General features: G+C 36.6%; 1 protein-coding gene across 5 annotated transcripts; it reads right to left on the reverse strand.

Moving 5' to 3' along the window:
• Positions 1–777: 777 nt before the first annotated feature.
• LOC132774464 (acyl-CoA dehydrogenase family member 11-like) lies at positions 778–17,331 on the reverse strand. Of its 5 annotated transcripts, none has more exons than XM_060774605.2 (15): positions 17,234–17,331; positions 13,703–14,017; positions 12,502–12,734; positions 11,952–12,051; positions 11,704–11,821; positions 11,250–11,392; positions 10,752–10,892; positions 10,466–10,560; positions 9,592–9,691; positions 9,343–9,483; positions 7,066–7,158; positions 6,866–6,973; positions 4,843–5,014; positions 3,921–3,987; positions 778–2,822 (listed from the first exon to the last, which is right to left on the reverse strand). In XM_060774605.2, the coding sequence occupies exons 2-15, from the start codon at positions 13,907–13,909 to the stop codon at positions 2,657–2,659; spliced, it is 1,884 nt and encodes a 627-aa protein (XP_060630588.2). In that variant the 5' UTR covers positions 13,910–14,017; positions 17,234–17,331; the 3' UTR covers positions 778–2,656. The 5 variants fall into 5 exon arrangements, with proteins under 5 accessions (XP_060630588.2, XP_067323664.1, XP_067323665.1 ...); XM_067467563.1 differs by having other exon boundaries at positions 16,964–17,331; XM_067467564.1 differs by having other exon boundaries at positions 17,241–17,330.
• Positions 17,332–17,410: the final 79 nt, after the last annotated feature.

Below are 17,410 nucleotides of genomic sequence, written 5' to 3' on the forward strand. Positions count from 1 at the left end.
GCAACTGGTTGTTCCCATGGAAACAAAACGTGATTTGAGTAGATATATGTCCACAGAAAACTTCCAAATAAGATTGTTTTTAGAATTCCATACAATCAATTCTTTTATTTGTATACAAATATAAGGAGTGGTCACTCAAGACCCCTTTTTTTGGTATACATTTTTATTGTGATATATGAGGGGGAAAAACAACATACCATCTTTGAGATTCACCAATCAAAATACAAGTATTATTTTTCCTTGTCCCACCACCTCCACATTCCCAGCTGTGAACCACTACCCATGACTTCAAACACATCATATGGAACTAATATGTAACAAAAATCTGTCCTTATCATTCCACTAATAAATCCTCTGTTCAGCTATTTCAAAATCTACTTTTGTCTCCATTTTCTAGCGAAATCTTCTTTGTTTCCTCCCCTTGTGCCATTGGAGATCTTGGGCATTTGGATATACTCTACTACCTCTCTTCTCCAATCCTTAACAAGTAGTTTTTTCCCCCTTCCAAGATTTTGCTATAGTGATTTTTGCTGCCATATAACTATAATAGCAAATTTCTACATCTCCTTTGTCAATTCTCTCCTGAAACAAACCCAATAGGCACATTTCTGGGTTTTTCTTAATCTTCTTAGTAATAATTTTATTGGTTTCTTGAGTCATCTTTTTCCAAAATTTTATTACTACCATACAGATCCACCAAACAAGGAAGAATGTGCCTTTCTGCGTTTTGCATCACCAACATTCCCCCCTTTGAGATTTATCAATTATAGCCACTAATTTATTTTATTTATTAACTTTATTTGTACCCCGCTAGCATCTCCCGAAGGACTCGATGCAGCTTACAAAGGCCAAGGCCTCAATACACAACATAACAATACAAAATCTAAAGCAAATTAAAAAAAAATTAAAGTAATATTAAACAACAAAACAACAAGCAATAAACAATACACCAAAACACAATAAAACTGGGCCGGGCCAGAGTAATGGGTACAGAAATTAAAAGTGCTGATGTGACAGGTGATACGTAAGGAGTTATATAATTTCTACTGAACATTTTATACATGTTTTCTCTGATGGATCCAGCTATTGAAAATTTAAATTCTTTTTTCCATAAGTATTCCCAGTTACCCAAATTATTATTATTATTTACTTACTTACTTTGCTTGTATACCGCTCTGCTCAGCCCTTAGGCGACTCAGAGTGGTTAACAACAACAGTTTCAATATACACAGTACAAAATCATTGGACATTTAAAAGCATAGCGATTAAACATCAAACATCAATACATCAATTTAACAAATCCATCACGTCTCATCAATAAAATCAGAATCCAGTCTCAATATCCATTATTTCGTGTTCCAATAATCAATTACACTGCCTAGTTGAATGCCTGTTCGAACAGCCAGGTCTTCACTCTCCTCCGGAATGCCAGTAGGGAGGGAGCTAATCTAATATCCGTAGGAAGGGCATTCCACAGCCGAGGGGCCACCACTGAGAAGACCCTGTCTCTTGTCCTCGCCAGGCGTGCTTGTGAAGCCGGCGGGATTGAGAGCAGGGCCTCCCCAGACGATCTATATTTTTCCCTAAGTCTCTGGACCAGGAGATCATTACCATTTTTATTCTATTGTCTTCTAGGTTATACTCTAGAATATATTTGCATAACCCGGAAATCAATCCTTTCTCTTCTTTCCCCAAAATATTTTTCAACTCCAATTTCTTTTTAGTAAATCCAATGTTATTGTCTTTCTTAAATATATCCTGTAATTGATAACAAAAACAAATATTTATTCCTAACTCTTCTCTTCTTTTTAGTTTCCACGGTCCTTTTTCTTCAATTAGATATTCCCTGTAAGTTCTCAGTTCCTCATTGTATGTTGGTTTTAACACTGATTCCAAAGGGATTTTCTGATCCATCCCTTGTTTGTATCTTTTCCACATCGCTAGAAGACTAGCTCTTATCAGATGCCTACTAAAATCTTTATTAGCCTTCTCTTTTCCATAAGTAGGCATGCCAAATATATCTCAGATTGTGCCCCTCTAGACTGAGGAAAGATCAATTTTCTAATTTAATAGCCAACTAAAGCCTGCAGTGTCATAATAGTATCTAAAATCTGGAATCGCTAATCCTCCTTTTTTTTTTTTTTTGCATCTATTAGATTTCTATACACAATTCTAGCCTTTTTCCCATTCTATATAAATTCAACAATTTCCTTTCTCCATTTCTCAAAAAACCTTCACTCCCTTAATAATTTGTAAATTTCAAAATAGAAACAGCATTTTTGGTAAAATCATCATTTTTAGCACAGCTATTGTTCCTAACAAGAAAAATTGAATCCTTTGGCGTCTATCTGGGTCTTTTTTAACCTCCTTCCATGCCTTCCTATATTTATCTTGATAAAAATAATTTTTTTAATTCGTTATCCGTATTCCTAAATATTTAACTTTCCTTGTGACCTTACATGCTGAAACATTCTCCAATTTATCTATATTATTTTTAGTTAAAAACATTGATTTCTCTTTGTTTATTTTATGTTTATCACACTTTCATACTTAATTATGCCCATCAAATTTGGTATTCTCTTTATAGGAACTTCTGTAATGACTACCATGTCATCCACATATTCCTTAAATTTAAATTCAATGTTTGATCTCATCTTCAGCATAATTCCTCTCTTTTAAATGAGTTCAGGTCTCCATTTTGTGTCCCTCTGTGAAGGGGATGTCCTTCAAAAACCAAAGCGGTGTCCATGGTGGCGGCAGCCATTTTGTAGGCTCCAGCCTCTTCCTCTCGGGACACTGGGCACAGGTCTTGGAGGCACCACCTGAATAAAAAAAGAAGAAAAGATGGGGAAGAAAATGTGCCTAAACAAAATGTTCACCCTTTCAGCCTGAGAAAAGGGAAAAGCTGCCATTGGGTCTCATCTGTCTGTCTTTTCCCCCAAAACAAAATGTCCGCCTGAAAGGAACAGACAGAGCAGCTGCCATTTATCTCAGACAGCAATTGAGTTTTTCTCCCAAAACAAAATGATCACCTTCAGTCTGAGAAAAGTAAATAGAACAGCCACCATTTTGTCCCATAGTTCTGTCTTTCCCCCATACAAAATGGCTGCTGTCCCAATTTGGGGGAAGTCAATAGAGCATCCACCATTGTGTATCGGCTAACAATTAGCTTTTCCCATGGAAACAAAATGGCAGCCCTCAGCTGAGAGAAGGAAATAGAGCAGTTGCCATTTTGTCTCGGGCAGCAATTGGCTCTTCCCACAGAAACAAAATGGCTGCACAACAATGGCCTCCGGAAATATTCCTCCATCCTTTTCTGTCTCTTTCTCTCTCTCCAGCTTTCCTAGGCTTGATGCCTTCACTCGAGTGAGGCTTGAGGCCTAGGAAAGTTGATATTATGAGAGACTAGAGCAGTGATGGACAACCTTTAGAGCTTGGTGTGTTAAAACTCGCCAAAAAACTGAGCATAACTCAGGTGGGGTGTCACTTCGAGAGAAAAAACCAATATAACAAAAATATATTGTAATATATAACTGTATTTAATAAACCAAAAAACTAATTATTTAACTTACCTGCCTTTTTCTATAATGCCATATATCTCAGCATTATAGAAAAATGCTGGTGCAGGAGCCAAGGATGAAATGTCCTTCTTGGGGTGTGGCCCCATTCTTCTGTGTATGCAGCCAAATGAGGCTGCATGTCATCGAAAATGGTTACGTGTGTCAGTGCTGACACACGTGTCATAGGTTCGCCATCATGGGACTAGAGGAACAAATCAATCATTCAAGCTAGATTGAAGTCTTGGATGAAAGCTCTCCTAGACCTAATTCCTTTAACAAATTGAGGCTTTGGGCCTAGTTAATCTGATGCTCTAGCTTTTATGATGATGATTTATTTATTTATTTTTCTTTTGGAAATACCTCTGCGCTGCGGCGATGTCTGCGGAGGATGCCTCGGGCCTAGCCCCATGTTCGAGAAGCAGGACTCCTTTTGAAAGAATCAGAAAGAAATAAGAAACGTATAGGATTCTGTCAATAAATATAGCATATTCTTTTTTGTTTTGATGGGAATTGGCTGGGAATAATAATAATAATAATAATAATAATAATGCATATATAAAGTTCTTGGATTCAATCACCATAATAATAATTCTATTACTATTATTATTACTATTACCATTATTTGTTCAGTATATATACAATCCTTTGATTGCAGCCATCATCATCATCATCATCATTATTATATTATTAATATACTGCATCAACACCAGAGGCACTCCAAGTGGCCAGATACTGGTCAAAGGACATTTAATCAGCTACCAAGTTTGCAGAATGTGTGTGTGTTTTTTTTTATCTGTTTGTTTGCTTTGTTCTGTTAGAAATGTGGTACAGTGTTCTGGTTGCGGATGACACGATAAATAAATAAATATACTGCATATATACTCCTTGGATTCTATTACTAATAATAATAATAATAATAATAATCTGCATATATAAATATGTCTTCTTTAATAAACATTAAGTTGGAACTAAATATTCCCGAGTAATAATATTAAATAATATGAATAAAAATAAAAATATCTTATAAGAGAGAACAAAATATTCCAATTTAGTAATTTTAAATAATATGAATAAATATATGTGAGAAGATAGAAATATTCCAATATAATAATCTTAAATATGACTTCCAATGTAATAATATTAAATAATACTAATAATAAACTGTAAACTAGAACTAAATATTCCAATGTAATAATATATAATAATATTAATAAGCTAGAATTAACTATTCCAATGTAATAATCTTAAATAATATGAATAATCCTCCATTCTCCCTCTTTACCTCCGTAGATCAAGGCGAGAGAATAGGCAAAGTCTCTGGCCGCCATCTGGGCCCCGGAGGCCTCTTTGAGCCCCAATTCTTCAGAAAATTTCTGGAGTTTCTGGAGTGATTTCTGGACCATTTGGACAGAAGGTTTTAGATCTGGGGAATCCCGAGCGGATGCCATCTTGGCCTGGAAAGGAGAAGGAGGAAGCCATATTGGAGGTCAAATGGACCAAGAAATAATGATAGAATAATACAATGATATCTATATACATAAAATGTAATGTTCGTTTGTGGGATTAACATAACTCAAAAACCACTGAATTGACACCAAATTTGGATACAATACACCTATCAGGCCAATGAGTGACTATCACTCATAAAAACACAAAAAAACACAGCAGAAGAGACTTTAAAAAACCAAGAAATACATTAAACGCATACGCAAAACCACATATATATAATAAACACACATATACAAAAATATATACACACACATACACACACAAAGCACATATACATAGACTGGGCCACAGCAATGTGTGGCAGGGGATGGCTAGTAATAATATAATAATATATTGAAATAATATACTATAATAAAATATAATAATGATATTATAATAATATAATAGATGAAACAATAAGTGCAAATAATAAGGATATAATGAAATAATAAAATTATATAATAAAATATGATAATGAAAATAATAATACAATCCAATTACAATAATAACCAAAAAGCACCCATAATAATAGGGTCTACATATACCTCAAAGGAACCATTCTATAATTGAGCTATTCATTCTTCTTTTTCTTCTTCTGCTTCTGCCATCATCATCATCGTCTCCTCCTCCTTCAGTGGAAGGTGTTATTTTTGGAAGAATTAGACAAAGCCCTCCCAAATTAATGGGGTCCCTATCAGGGGGCCTTGAAAGCATGGAGATACACAAAATATGAGGGGTAACAATAATAATAATAATAATAATAATAATAATAATAATAATAAACAACCCCTTTCCCTCTCTTAATGGAGATCCAAAGCAGCTCTATATGCTTAAGATGTAATGTCTTCCCTCTATTATTATTACAGGGTTCCCTCACTTATTGCAGGGATTCCGTTTCATGACCCCCACGAGAAGTGAAAATCTGCAAAATAGGGATGCTATATTTATTTTAATATTAATATGTATACATTTTATTTATACATTATTTTAGTAGTTATAGGGTTGTGTATTCCCCCTTGTGTCTTCAGTCTTCTCACTCACTCTTCTCACTCTCTCTCCCACGCCATCCTTTATTCCATCCATTCCGTCGGATCTTGCTTCCATGTTGTTCCTCTTAATCCTTGTTGCTTTCGATCAGTTCGTTGTCCGTGTCCCGTCACTTCCTTCTTTTTTCAATCTTCTCTTTCTCACTTCTTCCGTCTCTCTTTCTTCTCGCCTTCTGCTTTTTCATCCCTTTCTCTGAATCAGGTCTTCTCTATCTCTCTCCTTCCTGTCCTCCAACCAACTCATTGGTATCTCTTATCCTCCAGTCTCCTCTCTTGCTTTTCTGTCTTTGTCTTTCGGAGCCTGAATCCTTCTGTCACTTCTCCTTCCATCTCATAGGTTTTTCCTTTGTTTAAAGAAATGCTCCACATAGACTAAACAACTCTCCCTCAAGGTCAGTCCTTTCCTTCTCAAAAATAGCACACCAGCTTCCTGTGAAACAGCGAGTTCGTGTAAAGTGAACCACGAATTAGTGAGGGAACACTGTATTATTATTATCTACTTTCCTCTTGAGACACACTGTCCCAGTCTATATTATTATTATCATCATTATTTTGATATTTATACCCCACTCCACATTATATTTATAATTTGTTATAATATTTATATTATTATTATTATTATTATTATCATTATTATTATTATTATATCCCACTTCCTTATATAATAGAAAAAAATGATAATCATAATATAACCCCCTTCCCTATCTTAAAGAAGACCCACAGTGTCCCAGTCTATGTACAACATCATCATCATCATTATTATTATCTCACCTGTGCACTGGAGAGGAAGGCCTGCATGGCATTTCCGTGGCTTTTGTGGATGGAGCGCAGAACATCAAGGGAGAGGATGTTAGTGGTCCCTTCCCAAATGGGCAGCACCTGTTGCAGGATGAAGAAAATAAAATAAGGAAAAGGGCTTAAGGAAAGTGCAGTATTATTATTATGAGTATTATTAGCATTATTCTCCTCACCTGGGCATCTCGGAGGATCGCTGCCAACCCTGTGTCCTCCATGAAGCCCTGGCCTCCAAAACACTCTAGGCCTTCAGAGGCCACCGCAACTGCCTACAAGACACAATGGGAGGCAAATATGAAATCGTATTATGTTATATTTGGAGAGTGACCATATAGTCCAGTCCTGTTGTTTCACCTACACTGTTTTCCTCATACTGCACTTTCCCCCACCTTATTGAAAGTCTAATTCCGTTGTTTAGTCCTCTACGAGCTTCTCCCCCACAAGTATACCTTTTTCATTGCTATCTCATCCAAAGTTTTATCATTTTATGTCATACATTTGGCCTGTCCACTGTTTGATTTTCCATTATGTTATTTTGTACTGTTTATTTTACTTGATTGGTTTATTATATTGTGATGTTATTTTGATGTTTATACTTTATGTTGTTGTAATGCATCCCTCGGCTTGGCCTCATGTAAGCCGCTCCGAGTCCCCTTTGGGGAGATGGTGGCAGGGTATAAATAAAATTTATTATTATTTATTATTATATTATGTTTATGAGCTATTCAACAGTGGAACTCTCTGCCTCTGAAAATGGTGGAAGCTCCTTCCTTCAAAGCCTTTAAACAGTGGCTAGGTGGCCATGGGTTGGGATGGATTAGACTGTGCTTTTACTGCATGAAGGCAGAAGGTGGCTAGATTAGATAGCCTTTGGGGGTATCTTCCAACCCTATGATTCTATCTTATATTAATAAATATTGTGCATGTTATATAATATATTATGTGTTGTATTATAGAATGTTATGTTATATTATTATATATTATATTATACTGTTATATTAATATATATATATATATATATATATATATATATATAATCTTCTATATTAATATATTATATATTATTAGATGTGTGTGTATTATATGCATGTGTGCGTATAATTCATCTTGTTATTATTGAAATGTCCTTGTGGGTTCTTTCTACTCTAAGATTCTATTATTATTATTATTAGAATGAACATTGTGACATCTTCATGACTCAATAATAATAATAATAATAATAATATAGTCTTTATTATTATTTGAAACACAAAAAGATTCATACACAGCCAACAAGATCACTCTGCTGGCTGTTGTATTGGATCACACGTCGGACACTTCCCAAGTGTCTAGGACTATGTGGTGTATCGGCAAACAATGCGTGCAGATCCCAGTAAGATGGTCTTCTGCAGCTGACAGATGGTAATCTTGTCAGCAGCGATTGTGTTTAAGTGCAGGCCAAGGTCTTGAGGCACTGCACCCAGTGCGCCCATCACCACTGAGACCACCTTCACTGGCTTGTGTCAATGTATTTGCAGTTCGATCTTTAAATTCTCATATTGTGTCAGCAATTCCAGTTGTTTTTCTTCAATCCTGCTGTCACTTTGATTTTAACACAATCGTGAGGTCAGGAGTATTGTGCTCCAAAACTCTGTCAGTCTGAATTCGGAAGTCCCAGAGCAGTTTGATGTTTTCATTTTCTGTAATTTTTTCAGGTTTGTGATCCCACCAGTTTTTTGATCGCAGGCAGATGGTTTATGTGGCACAAGTTACAATCAATCATCTGAGCAACGGTGTTATGGCTCTGCTTGTAGTCTGTCTGTGCGATTTTCTTGCAGTAGCTGAGGATGTGATCTATTGTTTCATCTGCTTCATAGCAGAGTCTACATTGCAATATGTTGCCGACTTTTCAAATCTGGCTTTGAGGGCATTTGTTCTAATGGCTTGTTCTTGGGCTGCCAGAATCAGGCCCTCCATCTCCTTTAAAAAAGTTCCATTTGTGAGCCACATCCATGTTTTTTCTTTGACTATTTGGCTCTCAATTTTTCCCAGGAACTGTCCATGGAGAGCCTTCTTTCGCCAATTTTCTCTTCTGCTATGGATTGTGGTTTTTACGGTATTCACACTTTGTCTTTTGCACTTTATTATTATTATTATTATTATTATTATTATTATTATTATTATTATTACTGGAATGACAATTGTGGCATCTTCATGACTCTATACTGTAGTTGTTATTATTATAATGGCCATTTTGGTATCATGACTCTATATTATACTGTTGTTGTTGTTGTTATTATTATTATTATTATTATTATTATTTGATACACAACAAAATTAGTACACAGCAAATAAGATCACTATGATGTCTTTTGTATCTGATCACACATCAAACACTTCCCAAGTTGTTGTTGTTGTTATTGGAATGCCCCTGTTGATGTCTTTATGACTCTAAGATTATGATGATCCTTGACCTGTTTGGCAGTGTAGAGCTTGAGGACGGGAGTCAGGAGGCGGAACAGGTGCCGCTCTGTCATATCAGCCATCTTGGCCTCCTCCAGCCCCAAGAGGCGAGCCGTTTCCATCAGCAGCAGGAAGGCCCCCCGTGACTGGACCTGGAGGAAGAGGAGGATGGACTAAATTACCTTTGGGGGGGGGGGGCTTTCCAACTCTGTGTTGGAATGGGAGTAGATGCCCTCTGTCTCTCCCCCTCCACAACTGACCTCCATCCAGGCCAAGGTCCGCACATGAAGCGGATGATCATTCAGGGTTTTCCCAAAGGCCTCCCGTTTGGTGGCATAGTCCCTAGCCAAGTGGGTCACTCTGTGGTAAAATAATAATAATAATAATAATAATAATAATAATACTATAATCCTAGGCCCTTGGGAAGAGTCCAATATTCAGAGACAAAACGCAGACACTTGGACCTAATGTGCTTGTGTGCTGTTGTACATAAGAAATAATATAATAATATATTATAATAAATGCAATATAATAATTAATATATAATATATATATTATAATAACATTGTTACAATATAAAAATGAATACAAAAATACAATAACGATGATTATAAATATAATAATACATGTTATAATAAATATTATAAATATAAATTATAAAGGTTTACCCGATATTAAGTCTAGTCGTATCTAACTCTGGGGGGTGGTGCTCATTTCCATTTTGAAGCTGAGGAGCCAGCGTTGTCCATAAACACCTCCAAGATCATGTGACTAGCATGACTGCATGGAACACTGTTACCACTGTTACCTTCCTGCAGAAGTGGTACCTATTGATCTACTCACGTTTGCATGTTTTTGAAGCTGGGCCTAACAGCGGGAGCTCACCGTGATCCCGGATTTGAACTGCCAACATTTTGGTCAGCAAGTTCAGCAGCTCAGTGGTTTAACCTGCTGCACCACCAGGGGGCACAGTGGGTTAATTATATTATAAATATAATAATTCTAAATATAACAAAATATGAAAATACATGAAATGATAAATGTATAGTCATGATAAATATAATAATATATTTAGTATTATATTTCTGATTCCATGTAAGATCATGCTTAAATGGGTGTGCAGATGGTGCTGACCTCCTCATGGCAGCCACGGAACTGACGGCATTGTGGATCCGGGTCATGGTCAACATGGCAGCGATGGAGGGGATGCCGCGACCTTCAGGGGAGATCTAAGAACCAGAACATATTGGAGATGCATCTTATTTACTATTATTATTATTATTATTATTATTATTATTATTATTATTATTATTATTAAATATAATAATAAATATATGATAAACAATAAATATAATAATGATAAATATTATAACAAAAATAACATTCATATTAATGTTATTATTAGCCCCGAGCCACTCACCCGCAAGGCCTTAGCACCATCCAATATTATTTCAGCCGTCGGCAACTGCCTTGTCCCAAGTTTATCCTTCAATCTTCGGATCTCAAACCCATTCCACCTCCCTTCGCCATTCAGTAATTGGAGATAGAACAAGGAAAGGCCCTAAGAAAGGAGGACATCATTCTTCTCCTTCTTCTTCTTATACTAATAGGATTATTATATCTTTAGTATACGTATATTATATCATAATTACTGCATTTATGATATGTCAATCAATATTATATTTGTAATATTAAATCTTTATTTATTATATTTATATTATTATATTTATGTTAATGATATTTATATCATTATTCTATCATCAATATTATATTTCTATGATTCTATCATTTGTATTACTTATCTTTTCTGTTATATATTATCATTTTTGTATATATTATATTTATACCATAATTACTACATTTATATTATTAATAATATTTATTTGTAATCATAATACTGATAATAAGATCCTCTGACCTCTTTAATATCTCCATCTGGATTCATGACCCTGGCCAGGGTCAAGGCCATGTCTGAATCGGGGGCCGAAGTGAACCATTTGAAGCCATGAAGACTATAAGTCCCATCAGACTGCTCTCTGGCAATGGTTTCCGTGCCCCCGGCTGCAAAAAGGAAAGAGAGAAAGAATAGAGAGATATGAATGAAGGACAGATAGGAAGAATCAGCTAAAAGATATAAATATATGGATGCAATGCTTGGATATGGCCAAAAGGGAGAAGCACAGAGATAGGAAGGATGAGCTAATAGATGAATGGATGCCATGCTCAGATGTGGACAAAAGGAGGAAGTATATAGAAAGGATCGGCTAATATATATACATACATATATATAGATGCAGTGCTCAGATATGGTCACAAAAATGGAGACATAGAAATAGAAAGGATGAGATAATCATTAATATATATATTCTTACCCACATCGGAGCCCCCTTTTCTCTCAGTCATCCATTGTCCAGAGGTCCAGAACATTCTAGGATCACGAGAGGTCAAGCGGCAGAAGGCATCCTCCAAGGGCTGGGGTATACCTAAGGACTAGATTTTTTAAAAATGAATTATATATAATTCATTGAGGGAAATATTTCCCAAAATTTAATGTATTATATAATAATAATAATAATAATAATAATAATAATAGATGAATAAATAATATTAATCCTCTGACCTCGATGACCTTGGCGGCCCCGTCAGTCATGGCCAAAGGACAGCTGAAGAGGCCCGAAGACGCCGCAAACAGGAAGAGCTTGGCCATTTGGGCAAGGCGGCTGCCAGAAAGAATTAATGAAAAATGATGTGAAATTTAAAATCTTAAAAATATAAAATATTAAGAATTTAAAATTTTGGCAAAAACCTGAAATTTCAAATATTTGAAATAGAATTTTTTAAAAAAATATTTGAAATGTAATGTTTTAAATCTTTGAAATTTGAAATGTTTGAAGATGATTTTAAAAAATATTTGAAATTTAGAATTTATTTAAAACATTTGAAATTTAAACTATATGGCATTCAAAATATTTAGAATTTAAAATTTTGGGAAAATTTGAAATATTTGAAATTTAAAGTAGTTGACATTTAAAACATTTAGAATTTTAAAAGTTGGAAAAATTAACATTTAAAATATTTGAAATTTCAAATTTTGGAATTAAAATATTTGAAATTTTTATTATTATATTATATTATATTAATAATATTGGAATGGATATGGATTCCCCCACCTCCACTGGGCATATCTCCTCTCATAGGCCTCGGCAACCAGGCCTTCCTCGGCCGCCACTTCCTTCATCCGCTTCCAGGCTGTGCAGGTCAGGAGGTGGTCCTTCCTCTGACCCCAAGGGTCATAGTGAAGAAGCCTGGGAGGCTGTAATTCGCACTCTCGGCCCAGGAAGTCAATCTCCTTCGTGATCCGAGCCCCAAACCGATCAAGGTCCAGGCTAACCTCCCCAAAGACCTGCCAGGAAGGGAACAAGATGGATTATTAGTGTTATATAATTGTACTATATTATATTCTATTACAATGTATTGTTGTTATAATATTATATTATATATAATTACATTATACAATATATTTTAATTATATAATGCAAATAATATGCTATATACATACTACATACATACTATATGATAAATTATACAATTATAGAATATCTATTTTAATTATATAATGCAAATAATATGCTATATATATGCCCATGCATACTATGTATACACACACTATACTATATACTAGCTTGGGTACCCGATGTTGCTCAGGTTATTTGAAAAAGTGTGTGGGTTAAAGCTGTTTGAGGAGGTGGGAGGTTTTCTGTGTAAGTGGACATCTCCATTTTCACTCTTGTTATGTGTTTAGATTACTATATTATATAATATATTATACAATTATTGAATAGCTATTATTTATCTAATATATTATACTATTACATTACATTATATATTATAACATTGAATCACAATATTATATTATACAATTACATAATATTTATTACTTATTTCATATTTGTTATAATTTATTATATAATATTTATTACAATTCTGTAATGCATACATTACACTGTATATGCACATGCATATTATACACACACACACACACACACACATTTAACAATAATATTACTATGACATGTTTTGCCCTTTTTCACAAAAAGAATACCTTTATATATAATATGCATGAAATAAAATAAAAATACAAAATAAGAATACAATCTGGGCAAGTGTGTGGGAGTCCAGGTAACTATCAAGCAATCTTAATATTACTACTACTCATAATAATATATGAAAACCATAATAATAATAATATAGAATAACAATAAAACAATAAAACCCACTGGGCAGGTATTTCAGATTTCATATAACTCTGGATAAAGCATAATATGTAATAATCATATATATAAAACCACCATAAATCTTTCAAAGTCCCACCTGGGCAGGTAAGTGGGATCCCAGGTAGCTCTTGAGGAGAGGGTCTTCCCGAAAAGGGTTGCTAATGTGGGGCTGCTCCATAGCTGCTGCTCCAAAAGAATCCAAGCCTCTTTGCAGAGAAAACGGGACCTTTTTGAAGCTGAAAAGCCCCATTTCCCCTTTTCTGGCTTTCCATCGGAGAAAAGAAGGGCCTCTTCGCAGCAGCATTTAGTCGAAAGACAGCTAATAATATTCAAAAATGCAGCTGGACTTTGTCCCTCCTTATATAGAGGAAAGGTGAGGGAAGGAGGACTCTCAAAAGACTGGAAAAATAATCTAGATTTAAAGAGATTTGTTGATTATTTCAAGGCTTCACTCACGATTCGGAGCCCTCAAGGATAAAGATAAGCCTCCATGAGACTAAGAACAAATAAGAATAAATATATTAAAATAATAATATATAATAACAATATACCTTTAAAGGGCCCACCTAGGCAAGTAAGTTTGATTTCAGGTGGTAATAATAATGATAATAATAGAATATATAATATAAAATAATAATAAAAGGTAAAGGTTTTCCTTGACATTAAGTCTAGTATCCGACTCTGGGGAGTGGCGCTCATCTCCCATTTCTAAACTGAAGAGCCAGTGTTGTCCATAGACGCTTCCAAGTTCACGTGGTCAGCATGACTGCATGAAGCACTGTTACCTTCCCACAGAAGCAGTACCTATTGATCTACTCACATTTGAATGTTTTCGAGCTGCTAGGTTGGCAGATCCTGGGGCTAACACCGGAAACTCACCCCGCTCCACAGATCTGAACCACTGACCTTTTGATCAGCAAGTTCAGCAACTCAGCGGTTTAACCTGCTGTGTCACCAGGGCCCCGAAAATAATCATATAAAATAATGAATCTTTAAAAGGCCTACCTGGGCAGAGAGGTGGGATTCCAGGTAATTCCGGGCCAGCAATAATAAAAACAGAATATATAATATAAAATAATCATATAAAATAGCAATAAATCTTTAAAAGGCCTACCTGGGCAGGTAGGTGGAATTCTAGGTAACTTTGGGCCAGCAATAATAATTTTTGGACATATCAGGAGTGACTTGAGAAACTGCAAGTCACTTCTGGTGTGAGAGAATTGGTTGTCTGCAAGGACGTTGCCCAGGGAACGCCCAGATGTTTTATCATACTTGTGGGAGGCTTCTCTCATGTCCCTGCATGAAGAGCTGGAGCAGACAGACGGAGCTCATCCACGCTCTCCCCGGATTTGAACCTGTGACCTATTGGTCTTCAGTCCTGCCGGCACAGAGGTTTAACCCACTGCAGCACCGGGGGCTCCTAATAATAATAATAATCTATATAAATAAAAATATAATGTTACTTTGTAGGATTAACATAACTCAAAAACCACTGGACGAATTGACACCAAATTTGGACACAATACACCTATCAGGCCAATGAGTGACCATTACTCATAAAAACACTGAAAAACACAGCGGAAGGGACTTAAAAAGCAAAAAAAGCTACAGTGCATGCACAAAAACGATCCCCCCGGCAAACAAAACACACAATAGCATGTCTACATCTCTTCCGGACCACAGCTCCCATCATCCCCTAGACCAGGCCCTTTAGGAGAGGAGGATGATCCAAATGTAATGCTTCCAAGATGCAAGCTTTCCTTGGATTTCTTTGAGAGCATCCCAATCCATGCATACTTCCAATTTCCTATTCCTGGACTGAAACTCGCAGCAATCCTCCAGATAGATAGAGATAGATAGGTAGGTAGATCGATCAGGAAGAGTGCTGGGAGTTGCTGTCCAAGAATAGGTAGAGAAGGAAGAAAGGAGAAGAGAGGAAGGGAAACAAAAGGGGGGAAAGGAAGGGAAGAGGAAAAGTAGGAAGGAGAGGAAAGGGGGGAAAAGGAAGGAAGGAGAGAAAGAAAGAAGAAAAAGACGGAGAGAAGGTTGGCCACAGCAATGCGTGGCGGGTACAGCTAGTAATAATATAAAATAATCATATAATCTAGGTTCTTGTAGGTTTTTTCGGGCTATAGGGCCATGTTCTAGAGGCATTTCTCCTGACGTTTCGCCTGCATCTATGGCAAGCATCCTCAGAGGTAGCTTGAAAGGGAAACTACGCATCCCACCTCACTACCTCTGAGGATGCTTGCCATAGATGCAGGCGAAACGTCAGGAGAAATGCCTCTAGAACATGGCCCTATAGCCCGAAAAAACCTACAAGAACCTAGTGATTCCAGCCATGAAAGCCTTTGACAATCATATAACAATAAATCTTTAAAAGGCCCACCTTGGCAGGTTAAGTGGGATTCCAGATAACTCTGGCCCAGAAACATTAACAACCTCAGATATGCAGATGACACCACTCTGATGGCTGAAAGCGAGGAGGAGCTGAGGAGCCTTCTAATCAAGGTGAAAGAAGAAAGCACAAAAGCCGGGTTGCAGCTAAACGTCAAAAAAACCAAGATTATGGCAACAAGAATGATTGACAACTGGAAAATAGAGGGAGAAACCGTGGAGGCCGTGACAGACTTTGTATTTCTAGGTGCAAAGATGACTGCAGATGCAGACTGCAGCCAGGAAATGAGGAGACGCTTACTTCTTGGGAGGAGAGCAATGTCCAGTCTCGATAAAATAGTAAAGAGTAGAGACATCAGACTGGCAACAAAGATCCGCCTAGTCAAAGCCATGGTATTCCCTGTAGTCACCTACGGATGTGAGAGCTGGACCTTCGGGAAGGCTGAGCGAAGGAAGATCGATGCTTTTGAGCTGTGGTGTTGGAGGAAAGTGCTGAGAGTGCCTTGGACTGCGAGAAGATCCAACCAGTCCATCCTCCAGGAAATAAAGCCCGACTGCTCACTGGAGGGAAAGATACTAGAGACAAAGTTGAAGTACTTTGGCCACATCATGAGGAGACAGGAAAGCCTAGAGAAGACAATTATGCTGGGGAAAGTGGAAGGCAAAAGGAAGAGGGGCCGACCAAGGGCAAGATGGATGGATGGCATCCTTGAAGTGACTGGACTGACCTTGAAGGAGCTGGGGGTGGTGACGGCCGACAGGGAGCTCTGGCGTGGGCTGGTCCATGAGGTCACGAAGAGTCGGAGACGACTGAACGAATGAACAACAACAACTGGCCCAGAAATAATAATAATAATAATAATAATAATAACAAATATTAAAATAATAACATAATTATAATATAAAATAACAATAAATCTTCAAAAGGCCCACCTGGGCAGGTAAGTGCAATTCTACAAACCTCTTGGCAACTTCTTCCAAAATAACACCCTCTAACACTTTTGATCCTGGGTTATCAATGTCATTTCCTAATTAGTTCTATCATAAAAACCTGGACAAAGTTTATTCAATGGCCAAAACTTTGTTTGTGTGGGACAAACAACCAAGTCAACATATTTGGTGGCAGCCACAAAAACAAAGTTTCTGGAGTAGAACAACTCCTTTCAAAGTCAGTCCCGCACAATTAAACAGAAGATAACATTTTCAAACCAGGAAAAAGAAAAAAAATCACATTTTACATAGTGTAATCACTAGATAAGCAAAGCTTCCATTCGGGCGGCCAAACTCTTCGTCCCTCAACAGACTGGACGAAGGAATCTACTGAGGCTGCGCATGCGCAAAGAATGAGGGACGCCCACAGTGAGAAAACGAAAGCAAAGAGCGCAATGCATGCTGGGATGCGTAGTTC

Source organism: Anolis sagrei, chromosome 4, assembly GCF_037176765.1.
Source record: "Anolis sagrei isolate rAnoSag1 chromosome 4, rAnoSag1.mat, whole genome shotgun sequence".
Classification (NCBI taxonomy): Eukaryota; Metazoa; Chordata; class Lepidosauria; order Squamata; family Dactyloidae; genus Anolis; species Anolis sagrei.

Coding starts and splice junctions, on each gene's coding strand:
- LOC132774464 (XM_060774605.2), bottom strand. CDS start 13,909: ATGCTGCTGCGAAGAGGCCCTTCTTTTCTCCGATGGAAAGCCAGAAAA. Junction 12,735..13,702: donor GATCCCACTTACCTGCCCAG/GTGGGACTTTGA, acceptor CCTTCCTGGCAG/GTCTTTGGGGAGGTTAGCCT. Junction 10,893..11,249: donor CAGATGGAGATATTAAAGAG/GTCAGAGGATCT, acceptor CTCCTTTCTTAG/GGCCTTTCCTTGTTCTATCT.